Source organism: Mustela nivalis (assembly GCF_964662115.1).
Source record: "Mustela nivalis genome assembly, chromosome: 15".
Lineage (NCBI taxonomy): Eukaryota > Metazoa > Chordata > Mammalia > Carnivora > Mustelidae > Mustela > Mustela nivalis.
The window spans coordinates 57,820,785-57,840,365 of record NC_139034.1 but is presented as its reverse complement, the minus strand read 5'-3'; the positions used below and the strand labels follow the sequence as shown (position 1 = coordinate 57,840,365).

General features: G+C 35.2%; 2 protein-coding genes across 12 annotated transcripts in view; one reads left to right on the top strand and one right to left on the bottom strand.

The window, feature by feature from the left end:
• LOC309849036 (uncharacterized protein) overlaps nucleotides 1-15,889 on the top strand; it is a 49,421-nt gene extending 33,532 nt beyond the window's left edge. For 6 of the 8 annotated variants that reach the window (XR_014303436.1, XR_014303437.1, XR_014303438.1 and 3 more), the window contains one exon: nucleotides 15,751-15,889. Coding sequence is in view for 1 of the 8 variants with exons in the window: in XM_082701247.1 (XP_082557373.1) it covers nucleotides 174-223 (50 nt within the window). In the remaining 7 variants the exon portion in view is untranslated. Of the gene's footprint in view, nucleotides 1-173; nucleotides 5,176-15,750 lie in introns of those variants that run through there. The other 2 variants (XR_014303441.1, XM_082701247.1) reach the window with 2 other exon arrangements.
• UCHL3 (ubiquitin C-terminal hydrolase L3) overlaps nucleotides 1-19,581 on the bottom strand; it is a 105,191-nt gene that overhangs the window by 14,326 nt on the left and 71,284 nt on the right. For all 4 annotated transcript variants that reach the window (XM_082701245.1, XM_082701242.1, XM_082701243.1 and 1 more), the window contains one exon: nucleotides 19,452-19,499. In XM_082701245.1, coding sequence (XP_082557371.1) covers nucleotides 19,452-19,499 — 48 coding nt within the window. The remainder of the gene's footprint in view (nucleotides 1-19,451; nucleotides 19,500-19,581) is intronic.

The following is a 19,581-nucleotide window of genomic DNA, read 5'->3' as shown; positions in this document are numbered from 1 at the left end:
AGAATGTGGAAGGTTTGGGGAGGTGAAATGGGAAAGGGATTCCTGGTCAAGAATTCAGTGTCAGAAAAAACAGAAAATAGGGACAAGGAAGACATATTCACAGAACTAGACCGCCGGGTCTAGGATTTGATTTTACCCTTTCAATCAAAAGAGCTGGCCTGTTACTTTTCCAGGGATGCTGGAAGAAGACTTGGGATGCCTGGGTCAGAGAAAAGGGACTTGACTTCTAGCACAGCCAGGAGCACGATCATCTACAGGTCTGCATACGCTCACGGGAGGGCGACACAGAGGGCCTAGGTGGATGGCTGCACACAAGGAGAGCTGCATTCCAGGAGAGGAATATTGAGTTTGCGGCATGGTGTTTTATAGCAAAAAGCAAGCAAACATTCTCTTTCCTATAAGCAGACCTTACCTAATCCCTCACAATTTCCTACTCGGAGAAAAGCAGTTTCCCTTCAAGTGTAATTGACCTTCTTCTTTTGCCATTTTTGAAAAACCTTTTAAAAACTTAAAAAAAAAAAAATCAAGCTAAAAAGTTGCAAAAACAAAAGTAGCACAGGAAGCACTGAACTCTTTGCCCACAATATCCTAACTCCCATTCGCTCTGCATTTATGCTCTCTTTCTATGTAATTTTTTTCCTGAACCATTTGGGGGTTTAGGGTAAGTTACATATATCATGGTCCTTTACCCTTAAGGTATTTCCTACAGACTAAGAGAATTCTCTTACATAACAGCAGTGTAGTTACCACCTTCATAATTTTAGATTGTTATAATATCTTGTCTAGTCTGCCCATATTTTAATTTGTTAGTTGACCTATTCATTGCTTTCAGAGCATTTTCCCTCGTGACCTAGGAACAGGTACACTGAATTTACTTGTCCTGTCTTTTCAGTATCCTTTAACTTGGAATATTTCCAATAGTCTTTCCTTGTCCTTTATGACATTAACATTTCAACAGTCTCCATCCCCCATTTTTAAATAAACAATTTTCTACATAAAAAAATCATGCTATGAATACAAACACTTATTTCTTCCTTTCTAACCCATATGACCTTTCTTCTTTTTGCTTTCCTGCCAGGATCTTTAGTATAATAATGAATTTCATTGACTTTTGCTTTTGTCTTTATTATTTCTTCCTTCTGTTTGACTTGGGTTTAATTTGCTCTTCTTTTACTACCTTAAGTTTAAAATGTTAGATTACTGACTTGAAAAGATCTTTTCTTTTCTACTAAAAGGGTTTAATACTATGAATTTATCTTGAATCCTTGCCTTTTCTTTTCTACTATAAGCATTTAGTGCTATTGATTTTTCTGTAACTCCTGTTTTTTCTCTTCTATAAGCACATAATGTTAAAGAGTTCCAGTTCCTGCTTTACCTGAAACCTGTATATTTTGATTTTTTAAAAATCTTATTCAATTTAAAATGTTTTCTAATTTCCTTTGTGACTTCCTCTTTGACCCATGAAGTATTTAAAAGTATATTGTTTCACTTCTAAATATTTGGGAATTTGTTAGATATTTCTCATTGTTGATTTCTAATTTAATTTCATTAATCTAGAAAACATTCTTTGTATGATTTCCACTTTTAAGAAAATTGTTAATTTCCTGATCCAGGATATGGTGTAGCCTGGTGCACATTCCTGTGTATTTGAAAAGAACGTGTATTAAGCTGTTTGGGGATGGAATATTCATAAATGTTAAGAGGGTCAAGTTGTTTAGTAACATTGTGAAGGTCTTCTATGTTAAGGTCTTACTAATTTTCTGGGTCTACTTGTTCTACTGATTACTGAGGAGACTGCCAAAATATCCAAATATTTGTGCATTTGTCTATTTCTTCCTTCAGTTTTCCCAGTGTTTGCCTCATATATTTAGAGGTTCTATTTTCAGCTACAAATACACACTTCATATCTTATTGGTGAATTGATCACTTTATCTTTAGAATGTCCTTTATCACTGTAAAATATTCCTGGTTCTAAAGTCTACATCACCTAATTTCAATATTATTCCAGCTTTCTTCTGATTGCTCTTTTCATTGTATATCTTTTCCCATTATTTTAATTTAAATCTTTCCAAATCTTTACATTTAAAGTGACTTTCTTGTAGATACATATAATTGTGTTCTTGCTTTTTTACCAATTATAATCCTTCTTTCAATTGATGGGTTTACATTAAGACCATTTATATTTTATTAATTTCATGTAATCATTGATATGGTTGTGTTAAAACCTATCATCTTGTCAGCTCTCTACTTTCACCATCTGTTCTTTGTTGTTCTTTCTTTGCCTTTTTGGGGGTTATTTCTATGATTCCATTTTATATGTACTATTGTCTTATTGCCTAGATTTCTTTTTCGGTAATTGTCCTTGGGTTTAAAATGTTTCTTTTGTCACAGTGCACCTTCAAATAATATTACACCATATGTCATCTAAAAGCCTTATGGCAGTATTCTGAGTTCTTTCTCCCATTCTTTGTGTTAATGCCATATATTTTAATGTATGCTATAAATTTATAATACACGGCTACTACTTTATATTTAGACAGTTAATTATCTTCTAAAGCAATTTTTTAAAAGAACAAAATTTATTTTACATTTACCTTCCCTTGTTCCATTTCCAGCCCTCCCCAAGTTTTTGTGTAGCTCCAAATTGTAATACAGGTAAGCTGCTAATGAATCGTTTTGGGTGTGTTTCAATGTGTCCTTTAGTTTTTGTTTTTGTTTTTTAAGATTTTATTTATTTATTTGACAGAGAGAGATCACAAGTAGGCAGAGATGCAGGCAGAGAGAGAGGAAGGGAAGCAGGCTCCCTGCTGAGCAGAGAGCCCAATGGGGGACTCGATCCCAGGACCCTGAGATCATGACCTGAGCCGAAGGCAGCGGCTTAACCCACTGAGCCACCCAGGTGCCCTGTCCCTTAGTTTTGAAAGATATTTTTGTTTTAATTCTTTCAACACTTTAAAAATATCATTCCATGGTGTTCTGGCTTGCATAATTTCTCATGAGAAGCCTGCTGTAATTCTTATCTTTGTTCCTCTGTATCTAACCTATCTTTTTCTTCTGGCTGCCTTGAACATTTTCTACTTATCTTTCGTTTACAGTAGTTTGAGTATTATGTACCTCAGTGTATATGTGTGTTTGGTTTTCGGAGGATAGGGGTATTATCCTACCTAGTGCTCTTTGAGATTCTTGAAGCTGTGATCTAAGGTCTTTAATTATCTTTGAAAAGCAGCCATTAGATCTTGAAATATTTTATCTGTCCCATGTCCCCATCTCACCCTCGCCTCTTCTTTCCTTCTAGGATTCTCTTTTCATGTATTAGATCATTTGAAATGTCCTGCAACTCTTGGATGCCCTGGGTACCCCTACCACCAGCAGTATATTTTGCTTTTGCAGTCTAGTATGAGTATGATGTGTCTTCACATTTACTGATTCTCCCCTCAATATTGTGAAGTCTTCTGGTTGGTAGACCCATGAAAGGAATTCTTCATCTCTGATACCATATTTTTCATTACTAACATTTCCATTTGATTCTTATAGTTTCCAATTCTCTGCTGATATTCCCTCTTTGTTAGTACATGTCCACTTTGTTCTCATGAGTCTTTAACATATTATTTATAGTTATTTCAAACTATACCTGACAAGTCCAATATCTGGATCATATCCGACTCTGATTCTGTTGACTGGTTTGTCTAATAACAATGTATTGTTGTTTTTCTTGTTTCTTCTTTGTCTTGTAATTTTTGGTTAAAAGTTATACATCCTGTGTAAGAGCAGACTGAGGTAAATACTTTTTATGCCTGAGAATGGGCATACCTCTTCTGCTACACCTTTAGTGTGTGGAATTGAATCAGTCTAGTCAGGAGTTGAGCTGGTTTGTGTTTTATTGTGCTACGGTTAACCTCAGCAACCTACCAGCTTAAAATTCATCTAGCATTACCTTGTGCTTAGGGTAGCAGCTAGACTGTTGGATGCTTTCTTTTTCAGTGTTCTTGTTCCACCCACAGCTTTAGGCTTTTTCTCAGAGCATGGGCTCCGAGGTCTCTCTCCTTGTTCTTGACTCACTCACACACTTTTGACACTTGTTTATTGGTGCTTACTGGTCTTTAATGGTGGCAAGGCAGAAATATTCTTTATTATTCTGGTTTAGCCATTGCTTCTACCATTATAGCTACTCTGTCTATCCCTGGTAGCAAGAACTCTGTCTATCCTCCTTCGACTATTTCTCTCGTTTTCTGCCCCTTCCCCAAAAAAGTTGTTTTATCTATTCCCTTACCCAAAGAAGGTTTTTTGTCCTAGCATCTTTAGGTTTTGTTCTGTAAGGGAGAAGAACCAAGGCTTGAAGCCTTAGCCGAAGTAGAAACTGCTCCCTTCCTCGGGTTTGTACCTTAAGTCTCTCTCTAGTCTTGTCCTTAGTCTATCTTATAAGTACTAGTGAGGTTTGTGGAGTGAATGAGAGCTTCCCTTTTGGGGCCCCTTACAGCAATTTTATAATTTATATACTAGTCTATACTTGGCCTTTAGGAATTTGTTAAAATTTTTTAGCATTCTGTTTCTTTTTTTCTTTTTACAAAAAGGGATCATATGCTTCATGTGGCTTTTTTCACTATCTATAGATTTTAGGCATCTATCCACCCCAATAAGTATGTATCTGTATCATTTTTCAAGGCAAGATATTATTTTTTAAATATGGTTAGATAGATGAACCATAAATATATATATATATATATATATATATATATATATATATATATATATAATTGTATATTTAGGTTGTTTGTAGTTTTCTACATTTACAAACCACTATAAATATGTTCACACAAGTATCTTTAATATGTTCACCAATGAATAATAGTAATAGCTAACATTGTGTGACTATCGTTATATACCAGATGTTCTAAACTATAGATGACATAGACCCTCTCAATAACCCTATAAGGTAAAAATTATGATCATTTCTATTTAAAAATGGAGATACAATTGTTGTCTAAGCTCTATCAGATTATCTATAGGTGATTTTAGCCTTTTTTACTCATCACATCTTCCAATGTAAACTTATATAAGAGAAAAGAATGAAAAAAGTACACCGTGTGGAATGAGTTCCACACTTTAAGTTTGTATGAATGTGTGTCTGTATCTGGCTATGTTTTTATGTTGTAGAAAATAAAAAATAGGATGGTACAATACTGTATTATGACTGTTTTACTTTTAACCACCTTGAAAAGGTCTTGGGCAGGAAAGCTATTTTATAGTCCAAGTGCCACTTACTATTATTTTTAATAAATAAGTGAACATATTAAGATGTTAAATGTTAGAAGCATTAATTCTAAATGTTTAGTCTAGTCATATTTATTTCTACCTAATGCTAAATGAATACAATATATACATATTTTCTCTAATAGCATGATTTCTAAAGATAATCTAATTCATAATTTAGACATAACAGTGTACATCATATATATTTTCAATTCTAATAAAAATTTATATGATAATTCAGGAAAAGGTTGTCACGTAATATCATTTCAAGAGATGAAATAACTTTGATATGAAGTATGCAATTACGGATTCTTAAAACTCCTAGGCTTTCTTCCTAGAATTACAAAGAATTACACAAACTTTTAAATTTTCATATTAACTGTCAATACAAATGCTTAAGAAGCCAAGATAGGTTTCCTTTTTTTTTTTTTTTTTAAAGATTTTATTTATTTAACAGACAGAGATCACAAGTAGGCAGAGAGGCAGGCAGAGAGAGGAGGAAGCAGGCTCCCCGCCGAGCAGAGAGCCCGATGTGGGGCTCGATCCCAGGACCCCGGGATCATGACCTGAGCGGAAGGCAGAGGCCTTAACCCACTGAGCCACCCAGGCGCCCCAGGCTTCCTTTCAAAATATGAAAATTTAAACTGTAAACTGAATCTTGAGACTAAATATCTGATTTTTCATTGTCTTCCATACTAATTGGAAAAGATCAAATATGTATAATTTATTCTTGAATCTTTCAGAAGAGTCATAATAAAGAGCTCATTCCCTCGGTTTTTCAGTTCTGGTAGAGGAATCCAAAATTGCTAAAAATTACGTATTTCACTAAAATTACTAAAAACATCAACACCTGCCAGGACTTTAACATTGAACCTGCATCCCCTCTGCTGTGTGGGTAATGCAACCATATAATGTACCTATGTATATAGAACACTTTGCATATACTATAAATCTATCTCTTTATTACATGATGTTTGGAAACATCTAGAATAGACTTTTCAGAACCCCAGGCATTTTAAAAGCAGAGTAAATGTTTTGCTCTTTGCAAAACTCTTAGGAATTTAATAAATTAGAATTAGGTATAAACATTCATTTTAAGAGATTTATAAGCATTCTCATTTCGACTTAAAGCCTCAGAGTTAAAAATAAAACACCAAAAAAATAATAAAATAAAATACAGAGAGTGAGTATATCATGACCATGTTGGGGTTTTTTAATATTCAGAAGCAAAAGGACTCAACTGACTTGCCCACAGCATTCAACTAGTGACCGTCAAAGCGCGGCGCAGAACACATGACTCCTGGCTCTAAATTCAGTGTTCTCATTACATACAAATCCACTCACCCATCAATTGTCAACTAATTTATCTGATTTAGAGAGGGAAATCTATTATTATCTTTATCTGTATTCTCCAAACACAATTCAAGAATTTGTTTTCCAAAACTTATAAATAGTTCAGAAAAAAAAAAGAAAAAAGAAAAAGAAAAGAAAAAACCCAGAACCAAAATTCCTGGGTCCTACGAGGCCAAATTACTTTTCCTTCACAGGTAACATGCATGTTACCTTGTATATGAGAAAATGAGTCAATTGCTCCTTAAACTGTTTAATAACAATTAAAAAAAATAGAAATAACATGAAGACTAAAAAGAAATGATCGAAACCTTTAATAAAAAGGTAGAGAGTGTGTGTCCCTTTAAAAAGGAAAATTACCTTCTTTCAACTAAAACACGTCTCTGTGTGTAGGAAAAATGAAGACTATTCTTTAAACTGTTTAACATTAGGGGCGCCTCGGTGGCTCAGTGGGTTAAAGTCTCTGCCTTTGGCTCAGGTCATGAGCCCAGGTCCTGGGATCAAGCCCCACATTGGGCTCTCTGCTCAGCAGGGAGCCTGCTTCCTCCTCTCTCTCTGCCTGCTTCTCTGCCTACTTGTGATCTCTGTCAAATAAATAATTAAAATCTTTAAAAAAAAGAAAAAAAGATTTAAACTGTTTAACATTAACCAAGGAATTAGAAATACTATAAGGCTAAAAAGAAATGATACAGACATTTTTTAAAAAGGGGACAGGGGGTCTGCCTAAAAGAATTTGTCTATTAAGAAATCAGGGTTTGGGGGGCGCCTGGGTGGTTCAGTGGGTTAAGCCGCTGCCTTCAGCTCAGGTCATGATCTCAGGGTCCTGGGATCAAGTCCCGCATCGGGCTCTCTGCTCAGCAGGGAGCCTGTTTCCCTCTCTCTCTCTCTGCCTGCCTCTCCGTCTACTTGTGATTTCTGTCAAATAAATAAATAAAATCTTCTAAAAAAAAAAAAAAAGAAATCAGGGTTTGGGGGCACCTGGGTGGCTTAGTGGGTTAAAGCCTCTGACTTCGGCTCGGGTCGTGATTCCAGGGTCCTGGGATCGAGCCCCACATCGGGCTCTTTGCTCTGCGGGGAGCCTGCTTCCCCCCTCTCTCTGCCTGCCTCTCTGCCTACTTGTGATCTCTGTCAAATAAATAAATAAAATCTTAAAAAAAAAAAAAAAAAAGGAAAAGAAATCAGGGTTTGGTAGGTTATTTAAGTGCTCAAATCTGAATTATTCTAAAATGCTAAAATAAATGAAGTAGATTTTGGCTTACACCCAAAACATCTTCTCATTTTAATGGGCATCCTATTATTAAGAAAAATATCATTATAACCATGTAATTTTCTGAACATGAAGGGATCATTAGCTGGTAGATACTTAAAATAATTACTGTTTTCTGAAATATACATGATATGATAATCAAAAGACTATCTTGGTTTATGGGTGAGATTTTATGTTTAATATAAGGAAATATCTACTAAGAGCTAACTTAGATATAGGGGTAACAAGGAATAAAGTATTCAGCACATTCTGGTCAGTTATAATACATTACATATTTGTATTAATTGGCTGTAGAAATAAGTCAATCAGAGAAAGACAATTATCATATGGTTTCACTCACATGTGGAATTTAAGAAATAAAACAGAGAAGCAAAGGAGAAAGGAAGGAAAAGAAGAAGAAGAAATCAGAGAGGGAGACAAACCTCCAGGGTTGCTGGAGGGGAACGGGGTCATTTGGTGATGGACATTACGAAGGTTACGTGATATAATGAGCACTGAGTGTTTAAGACTGATGAATCTCTAAACTCTACCTCTGAAACAAATAATACACTATATATTAATTAATTGAATTTAAATAAAAAATTATTAGCTGTATTTAAGTTTGCTTTTAGGATAAAAACAAATCTTTAAAATTAAAAATCCTCCCTTTCTTCTTTTTTGTGTTAGGATTTTGATTTACGTACCCATTGTGTTGCCTTCAAATCATGGTTACTTACTAGCTATGTGACCTTGAACAAGTAATTTCTCAGATTTTCCACCAATAAAATGGGGTAACATATATGAATCTTAAGGAATTTAGAGGATTAGTACAGTATAACTATACTAATCATTAAAATAAGATGGCAAACATACTTTCAAAAGCAGTAAGAATTAAGAAGATGAGAATAGGGACACCTGCGTGGCTCAGTGGGTAAGCCTCTGCCTTCGGCTCAGGTCATGATCTCAGGGTCCTGGGATCGAGCCCCACATTGGGCTCTCTGCTCAGCGGGGAGCCTGCTTCCTCTTTTCTGTCTCTCTGCCTGCCTCTCTGCCTACTTGTGATCCCTGTCTGTCAAATAAATAAATAAAATCTTTAAAAAAAAAAAAAAAAGAAGATGAGAATATTTGGAAGCTACTAAGCACCTCAATTTCTATTTTTATTCACCTATAAATGACACTAAAGAGTTACAAAGAAAACTTCCTCAATTAACACTGCGGCACCCAAAATGATGCCTAACTCCAAGCATCCCCAGTCACCTCACAGCGAGAATTTTTTGGCTTTAAAACCTATATCTGGGGGCGCCTGGGTGGCTCAGCAGGTTAAAGCCTCTGCCTTCAGCTTGGGTCATGATCTCAAGGTCCTGGGATCGAGCCCTGCATCGGGCTCTCTGATATCTGTGCATGTCTAGTAGACAACAATGTGCACTCTCTTCACAGTATCTCCTTCTCTTCACAGGGTAGAAATTGGAATAAAATACTGAAAAAAAAAAAGAAATTCAACTTCTAAAAATAATTTTAGCTTCTCATTATATGATCATTAGAAATCATGATTCCTTTTATCGACCGATTGATAAAATTTGTACTTGATCACAATCAAATTTCATAGTTATTTTCCAAATGTATATCCTTTCAGATATACGTTCTTTCAGATGTTAGAAATACCACTGAGTTTAAAAAAATGGCCTACAGACAGAAAAAGAATTAGGAACTTCCCTAGGGCTGCCAAATGCTATGAAAAGAAGTAAAATATAAATGTGTGTGCATACAGGTATGAGCACATGTGTGCACATGCATGAGAACACATATGCATATATAAAACTTGAAAAGTTTAAAATAAAAAATCATAAACTAATTCTAAATGGAGTTCTGTAGATTTTTTTAGTAACTATCCATACAATACATTGGATTACACTAAATGTAAGGTCCAAATTTAAAATAGGAAAGTAAAACCAGATTCAAAGATTGCAAAAGATGCAAACTTTCCTAGGAGTATCAAGTCAAAGCAGTCAAAGTGAAACATGGGCTAGATATCAAAATACACAAAATACCACCATATAGTCCATGGAAAATCTGCATGATAGCAAATGTATTCATTTTGCTCACCTAATAAATCAAGATGGCCACATTTAAGAATGTCTTAAAAGACTTCCTCTATTGGTTTTTTTTTTTTTAAGAATTTATTTATTTATTTGACAGAGAGAAATCACAAGTAGACAGAGAGACAGGCCGAGAGAGGAGGGAAGCAGGCTCCTCACTGAGCAGAGAGCCCAATGTGGGGCTCAATCCCAAGACCCTGAGATCATGACCTGAGTCGAAGGCAGAGGCTTTAACCCACTGAGCCACCCAGGCGCCCCTCCTCTATTGGTTTTAACAACTGTGTTTTCTCACTTCAATTTATAATTCTCCATGGCAGAAATCTCTATTAAAATAATGACTTATATCTGTCCTATTAAATTCAACCTTACCATTGTTAAGCTGGCCAAATGAATTCTCAGAAATCCTTTTTTTTTTTTTTTTTTGGCAATGTGAGAATAGGTTTTCATTTATTACAAACGAAAAGAATCTTAAATCCTAGCATTATCCTCCATTTTGGAAAGATATGGTTTAAAACAAAACAAACAGAAAAACCTCACCATCCCAAACCTAACCTTAACTCTAGTTTATTGCTGAAGACATTTTTACACAAAGGGTTACGGCCAGTCAGATCTGAAAGAGTACATTCCTGAGTTCAGTCTAAGAATTTTCTTTTAAAATAAGTAATAGCTTAATATCTCTATTTCCAAAACCCTCATATTGTCCAAAAAAACAAAAACAAAAACAAAAACCAAAAACCAATAAATAAGAGGATGAAGAAAGAAAAGAATATTTTGATCCACTTTAGGGCAAAGCACTTGTTAACCTAAGAAGGGAGGAAGAAAAGCATAAACAGGATAGAGTAGTAATTACATTTCTTACCCTTCAACAACTAATTTAATCTATCTATAATCATTTTTTAGTGATAGCAAATGACTGATTACATGATTGGAAACATGGTGTTAGTGTTTGAGTATTACTTAGCCATCAAAAAGAATGAAATCTTGCCATGTGCAATGATGTGGATGGAACTAGAAGGTATTATGGTAAGTGAAATAAGTCAGTCAGAGAAAGACAAATACCATATGATTTCACTCATATGTGGAACTTAAGAAAAGAACAGTTGGACATAGGGGAAGGGAAGGAAAAGAAAGGTAAAAACAGAGAGGGAGGCAAACCATAAAAGAGACTCTTGACTACAGGGAGCACACTGAGGGTTGCTGGAGGGGGTGTGGGTGGGAGGATGGGGTAACTGGGTGATGGGCATTAAGGAGGGCACGTGATGTCATGAGCACTGGGTATTACATGCAACTGATGAATCCCTAAATTCTGCCCCTGAAACTAGTAACAGACTTTATGTTAACTAAACTGAATTTAAATTAAAAAAAATAAAAAGAAAAGAAAATAGAGGAATGAAAAGAACCACTCCAATAACATTTTCCCAATTATGAATAAATCTAATTTGTACTCCCTCCCTCAAATTCAGCTCCTCCACTCAACTTTACATATACTTTTGAATCATGCCTCTATCTGGGTAATGATATGCAGAAGGAATGACAGCAATAAAAAAAGATGGAGATGGAGAAGAGATGGAGGCAAAAGTATAAGAAGTTAGGATAGGTGTTACAGAGAATTTCTCAATTTTAAGAATGAAATAAAATGAAGTTGCCCAAAAGATTAACCTTAAGTCTTGTTGGAATGGAATAAAGAAAATGAGGTGCGGAAAGTAAATGTAGAAAAAAAATCAGAAAGTGCCAATTTCAGATTTCTTAACAAAAGTGGACTATACAACTTAAAAAGCATACTTTTCACCAGAGTTCCATTTGTTTCCATCTGATTCTTCCAAGAATATAAAGAACTTAAACTGTACATTATATAAGACTAAGTTTCTTCCTAATTGGTTTAGCTTCTTTCAAAGACAGGAAAGAAAAAAACCTTAAAGAAGAGAAATAAATGTGAATATCTTAATTGACTCCAATTCTAACATAATCAAAATCATTCAAAACTGTACTGCAGAGTAAAATGAAACCATGGAAACCATACTTCTACAATAATGAAAATGAAGCCTGACACTGTTTTCCTCCACTGACAGTCTGTACTGATTGTGCCAAAAAGCAAATTAAATACACACACACACACATTTTAAACTATGTATACATATATGAATGCATACCTGAAATCACAAGTTACCCTTTGCTTACCTTACCTAACCTTAAACTTCCTCTTACAGGACAACAACACTAACCAGAATATATTATTACATATTTCATCATAAATAAATTACAATTTAATTTTACAATTTAAATTCATTCTGTAAACTTTTCCTAAAGATCTTTGAACTGTCATTAGCAATCACACTTACTATTTTCCTCTATCACACATGCTAAAATTTAAAAATAGAATTTAACCCTGGCAAGGGTTATTTTTGAGGCTATCTCCACTGAAGTGAGAGATCCTTAAAGACACAAAATGTGTTTTATTCATCTTTGTACATGCAGCTCCTAGAACAGTGCCTGGCATTATAGGTGCTCAGACAGGTTATGTGGTTGATCAAATGAAAGAAAGACAATTTTATATTCTCTAACAAAAATCTTAAAAACGTTCATCCCTTTGTCTCAATATTCTACCTAAAAGTAACTTAAAGAACCTAGAATGAATACTTGAATAAAGATATTTAATGAAATTATAGTTTTAACTTGAAAAACTGAAACCAAAACAAATATCCAAAGTTTAAAAAAATGCAAAGTAAATTATGATTCATTCACATGATAGTACATAGCCACAAAGAATTTTTTATGAGGAGGTCTTGAAGAGACAAGAAGAGATAGAATATAAAGATAAAGATAAAATAAAAATAAGATAAAGATAAAAATATAAGATAAAGATATAAAGATAAAATATAAAGAAAAAAAATCCCACAAAATTTTTTGATCTTTTTTTGAAGATTTTTGAAGATTCTTTTTTATGATTTCATTTCTTTATTTATTTGATGCAGAGAGAGAGAGAGAGCATGCGCACACACACATGCACAAGCAGGGGGAACGGCAGAGGGAGATGCAAAGAAAAAGGGAGAAGCTGACTCCCCACTGTATAGGCTCCATCCCAGAACCCTGAGATCATGACCTGAGCCATCCAGCTGCTCCTTAACTGTTTAAAAGATAAATTTAAAAGGGGGGTACCTGAGAGGCATCTGACTCTTGGTTTCAGCTAAGGTTATGATCCCATGGGTCATGAGATCAAGCCCTGGAGTGGGTTCTGAACTCAGTATGGAATCTACTTGTGATTCTTTCCTTCCATTCTCCACCTTTCCCCCTACCCCAACTTGTACAAACATATTCTCTCTCTCTAATAAATAAATCTTACAAAAAAAAAAAAAAAAAAAGGATAAATTTTAAAGGGGTGCCTGGGTGACTCCCATAGTTAAGCATCCAATTCTTAATTTCAGCTCAGGTCATGATCTCAGGGTTGTGAGATCAAGCCACAAGTCAGCTTCCATGCTAGGCATGAAGCCTGCTTAAGATTCTCTCTCCCACTCTCCCTTTGACTCCCCAATTGCCTCTCTCAAAAAAAAAAAAAAAAAGGAGGGGGCACCTGGGTGGCTCAATCAGTTGGGTGTCTGCCTTCAGCTCAGGTCATGATCCCAGGATCCCGAGATTGAGCCCTATATTGGGCTCCCTGATCAGCGGAGAGCCTGCTTCTTCCTCTGCCATCTGTTCCCCCTGCTTGTGCTCTTTCTCGCTATTTCTGTTGCTCAAATAAAATAAATAAAATCTTAAAAAAAAGATAAATTTTAAAGAAAAGATTGGAAGTATATATATATATATATACTATATATACTTGGAAGTGTATATATATATATACTTCCAATCTTTTCTTTAAAATTTATCTTTTTTTAATATATTATATATATATATATATATATATATATATATAAAAGCATTTTTGCTACACTTTCCATATTGGCATGCTTATTTAAAACCATAAATAAAACAATAGTGCCACCTTCTATTACTTTTCTTTATTATTATAAACTTGAATGGAGGGTTCTGAGCAGTAAAATAAATTTATTCTTTTGTAAAAAGTCAGAAGATCTCTACTTTTATCTGGACTGGCTCCCAGACTAATATGGACAAATGACAAACTTTAGAAAGTGCTTTTTAGATAAGCAGCAACAAAATAAAAGTACAGTTTAAAGGCAAATTAAATACCTTTTTGGATTTTTTTCTTTTCTTCACATTGGACTTGTAGATTGCTTCCATTATTGTATCACTGATACTTGTTCACAATTTTAAAAACACATTATTTAAGTTCCTCATAGCTCATTGTTCTTTTATCTTAAGTGAAAAATGAAAGCAATAATTTTCAGTATAGGTTAATGAAACATAAGTGAGGTGGGGCTACTGTCTAAATTTCTGGATTAGAAATTTAGTATGCCTAAGTATGCCTCAGTATTATGGTGGGATGGTGGGAGAGGGAAAACCATACAAGAAAACAGACAACTGGCCAATAGTAGCATATTAAGGCCAATCTTCTGAAAACACTATTGCATCTGGGTGGTTTGACTTACTGATCTCTCATTTAGTCTACAAATCTCTACATGCACTAAGGCTCCTGCCTGTCCTACTTCCATGAACATGTTCTGACAGTACCAACAATGTCAATAACGACTACCATTACGATTACATATTATTACTGTCTCCTCTTCCTCTAACCACTTCCTTTAATACCAACATGTCCTGGGATTTATTGTGGTCCACCACTATTCTCCCTCTATAGAATTCTCAAGGTTCTAACTACTACCCAAATACAAAAGATTTCAGGTATCTCCCCGAAGCTTTAGGCTCCATATATAACTTCTACACAGATGACTCATAAATTCACCTTAAACCCGATATGCTGAAAACTCAATGCACCATCTTTGGTGACTCCCCATTGCCTATAAAATCCAAGCCCCTCCTTGATCGAGCTTCACCTTATTACTTCTTCCTCTGCCTCATCTGGACCATATTAGAGCCTCATCCTCCGCCATCCATATTCATTTTTCTGAATGCCTAATAAAATTACCACCTAATATTTACTGAAGGTCCGTTACATGCCAAGAACTAATCTAAACACTTTACCTGATTAACCCATCCAACTTCACAGCAATCCCATAGAGTAGATGCTACTGTTTCCACTTTACAGCTGTGGAAAGTATCTTGTCTGAGCTACAAAGTAGTGGAGTCAGCATACAAACCTATATCCTGTGTTCCTTACCTTTGTATATGCAATTTCTCATATATGCCTATACATGCCAAGCACTGTCCTGGGTATTCAAGGTGAATGGGACAAACAAGGCCCATGACCACATGGGGCTTATAGTCTAGTAAGTAAACAAAAAACAAATAAACAAAACACCTTATTACAAATCACTTAAAAGTTCCATGAAGAAAATAAATAGGATTTTATGACAGAAAATTCAGAAGTGAATATATTTAACAGTGATAAAAGAAAAGCCTCTTTGAAAAAATGACTTTTAAGAAGCGACCTCACAGATAAGGTGCTAACTACACAGATAGGAGGGATATTTCCAGAAGAGTACTGAATCAATAGAAAGCACTAAGATGGTGTTACAGATGAACTGCATTCCCCCAAAATGCTCATGTTGAAGTGCTGACCCCCAACTGGAGTTAGGGTCTTCGGGGGCATAATTGAGGTTAATAATGTGGGATCCAACTGGATAGGACTGGTATCCTTACAAGAAGAAGAGAAGATACCAGAGATCACTCCATCGATGGACAGATCAATCAATCTCTCTCTCTCTCTCTCTCCCTCTCTCCATATGCACACAGAGGAAAGGCCAGGTAAGGACACAGATACCCATCTACAAGCCAGGAAGAGAGGCTCATCAGAAACCAACCCTGATGGCACCATGATATTGACTTCTAGCCTCCAGAACTGTGAGAAAATAAATTTCTGTTGCTTAGGCCACCCAGTCTTTGATATTTTGTTATGGCAGCCCAAGCAAACAAATATGAATCTTAAAGACTTGGTTGTTTTCCAGGAACTGACAAAAACCAGTGTGCTAGAATACAGAGACAATGGAGATAATAATATGTCAAAAACTCTTACGTCCATCTTGGCAGATGAACCTTAAATGAGACAATCACAAAAATAGTATCTGGGGCAAATGTTTTAAGCTGGTTCAGACTGGATTTGAAAATGTATGCTGTGGGTTTTTGTTTCCTCAGTGACTGGGAGTCAATAAAATAGTGACTAAAATACAGTAATTTATAGTCCACCGTGGAATGCACAAAACAGCCCCACACAACAAAGAACTGAACCCTTCCCAAAATGAGAGTAGTGCCCTATTGAAGAAAAATGGCTAATGGGTATATCTTGTTTACACAGAGAACTATGGAAAAAACAAGGATGGGGGGGTTGTTGTTGCTGTTTAGTTCTTACATCACTAAAGATAGTTCTAAGGGAATTATGGTGAAATAATAAGTATGTGTGGTGCCCACGTGCAAGGGATGGTGTTGGGTATTTTGGAGCGGATCGAAATGAACCAGATACCAATCCTAGGTCTAAGAACCACAGTAATACAGTAGATATGACACCCCATTTCATCAAATATAAGGTACCAGTCGTTATGTGATATGTCACATTTTATGCACAGCTAAGCAAGTAAATTACAACATTAACTGTAAAATTACATCCTAATTTCAGGGCTGTTAAAATGTAGGGAGAAAAAGTGAAAAAGTATACATCTTAAATAAATGAAAATAGCTAAATGCAAATAATAGAAGTCATATAAAAAAGCCAATAGAGGGGTGCCTGGGTGGCTCAGTGGGTTAAAGCCTCTGCTTCCGGCTCAGGTCATGAGCCCAGGGTCCTGGGATCGAGCCCCACATCGGGCTGTCTGCTCAGCAGGGAGCCTTCCTCTCTCTCTGCCTGCCTCTCTGCCTCCTTGTGATCTCTGTCTGTTAGATAAATTAAAAAAAAAAAAAAAAAAAAGCCAATAGAAGGAATGGATTGTTTCATGCAGAAGGTAGTATTTAAGCCAAATCTTGAAGAATGGGTAGAATTAGGGAAAACAGAGATTGTCAAAGGAATTTTTTTAGTAGGAGTATACTGCAAGAGGTAAAGCATAACAACAATTAAGTGAGGGATGGCCAGAGAGAAATATTTAAAGAGAAAACACTGATGAAAAGTTGGAAGGATAGGGCTGGGAAAACCTTGAATACAGCTAGGCTAAAGAAGTTGAAATTTATTATATATGCTTGGGGAATGGTTCTCAAACACTTTTCGTTTTTTCACCCAATACACTTTGGGTATATAGTATACGTAAAAAAATAGGGTCACTCAAGCAGTTATCCTCAACTATAGGAGATGCAAAATGACCAAAAGCAATTAATTTTCTGAGAGTAAATTTAGAAAAAGCTGTCCAGAAAATCCTAACTTCTATCCCCACCTCACCTTGAAAATCACAAAAAAAAAAAAAAAAAAAAAAAAAACACAAAACAGAAAAATCTGAGTATCCACAATAATAAGTTACAATTCAGGAAAAGTAATCCAGGAGAACAATGTAAAAAGGAATAAATATTAAAATAAAGATTAAGATTGAAAATCTACATAAGAAGCTGATCTTCTAGGAAGAAATGAAATAAATTCGTATTCAATTAGTGATAATGGGGAAAATGTATGATGCAACTATTATAAGAAACAGGAAGAATAAAGGGAAGAAAAAGTTGAAAGTACAACATAATAAGCTCAAACAAGGACGAGTGCATTCTAAAATATTGGTGGTCATTCAGGTCATTTAGGTAATATCTAAAAGTTTAAGATTAAGATGAAGTAAAGTGGAGGGGTGCCTGCGTGGCTCAGTCGTTAAGCGTCTGCCTTCGGCTCAGGTCATGATCCCAGGGTCCTGGAATCAAGTCCCGCATCAAGCCCCGTGCTCAGCAGGAAGCCTCCTTCTCCCTCTCCCACTCTCCCTGCTTGTGTTCCCTCTCTCGCTGTCTCTCCTCTCTCTCTCTCTCTCTCTCTCTATCAAATAAATAAATAAATAAAATCTAAAAAAAAAAAAAAGATGAAGAAAATTAAAAAGATGAAGAAAAGTAGAATTTAGGTCTGGAAAAAAACTGTGAACATCATCTAAAAACAATTACTGAAGCATGACATGGATAAAGCCATGAAAAAGAAGGCAAAAGAAGGTATCGCAGAGAAAACTTTTGAAGTAAACATGTATTAAAGCATTTAATAGCTCTACTATAAATTACTGTCTTCATATTTTATAATAATCTCATGCTGATCATCATCATTGCTAATTTTAATACTATAAGTTTACCAACAAGAAAGCAAAGCATAATGAAGATGAAGAACATGCTTAGGATTATACAAAGCAATTAAAAAAGGGAGCATTTCATTAATTTCCAATCTAGTGTTACAGTCATTTAGAGATGCTGTGTGTGTGTGTGTGTGTGTGCATAAACTTAGTCAAAAAGCAATATTCTACACCCCTGAAAACAGAATTTGAGAGCAACCAAGACGTTATAATATCACTATAGGGAAAATTAGTGTTTAAATTCCTAGATAGCTTTATTCTAAACACTCAGTTATCCAGTATAATCTATGAAAAACTGCAGTTATATCACAGTATTGAATCATTTTCTCCTTTAAAAAAAAAAAACAAACAAAAAACTAAAAACCCCTTTTTGGAGATAGTAACTATATTTAAGAACAGTATTTTTAGATCAGATATTTTTCAAGTATTTTTCCAAGTATTGTTAAAGCACAAAGGCAATAGGATCTCTGTATGTGAAAAAATCTGGTTTCAAGTCACACATGGATAAGAGAAAAGAAAATCTCTAATTCTCTGGTGTTAGCACTTAAATGTGTTATAAATTTACCAAACGACTTTAATTAAACTCTACTTGTTTTGACTGAAATACCTTTTGACAAACTTCCTCCAAGAATAGGAACATGAGGCTTGTAGGGAAGGAAAAGAAATGGAGAGGGAATGAGAGAATGAGAGAAACCAAGAGAACAAAAAAAAGAAAAAAAAGAGAGAGAGAGAGACAAAATAAGGAGAGGAGAGGTGACCCAGGTAAAGAACTACTATGAGAATGAAGATGGCAGAAATCTTTTTGCCCCCAAACAAATTTTGTGAGCAAAGAGAATGATGGGGCTTTTTGCTGGAGGTTGGGCATGATTAAAGGTCTGGAAAATCCTACAGGTTCATCTGCTTGTACTATCACGCAGGTATTTTTCTCAAATCACTTGCACAAGTAAGAAGAATCTAATAAGGAAGCTGCAACCCGCCCACAGTCTGCAATCCTTCTAAATGATCAAACTGTGATGGCCAATATCAAAGTGCCTATTAACAGCTTATTGATACATGTTCTTGAGCTACTTCATGACTAGTTTTACATAAGCAGATTCCCTCTAAGGAAAAAAAATGTCCAAGTGATTTTCTAAAACTACATGCCACACAACAACACCAGGGTTAAACTTACACAGGGCAAGAAAAGTTTTGAAAAATGTGAAATACCTCAGTCTGACCTTCATGGGCACTGGTCTCATGAGTGACTCGAATAGCCTGTAATAAGAACACAAGATATTAACTGGAAAAAAATGATTATATCCAAATTTTTAAAAGAAAACAACAATGCTAAATTCTA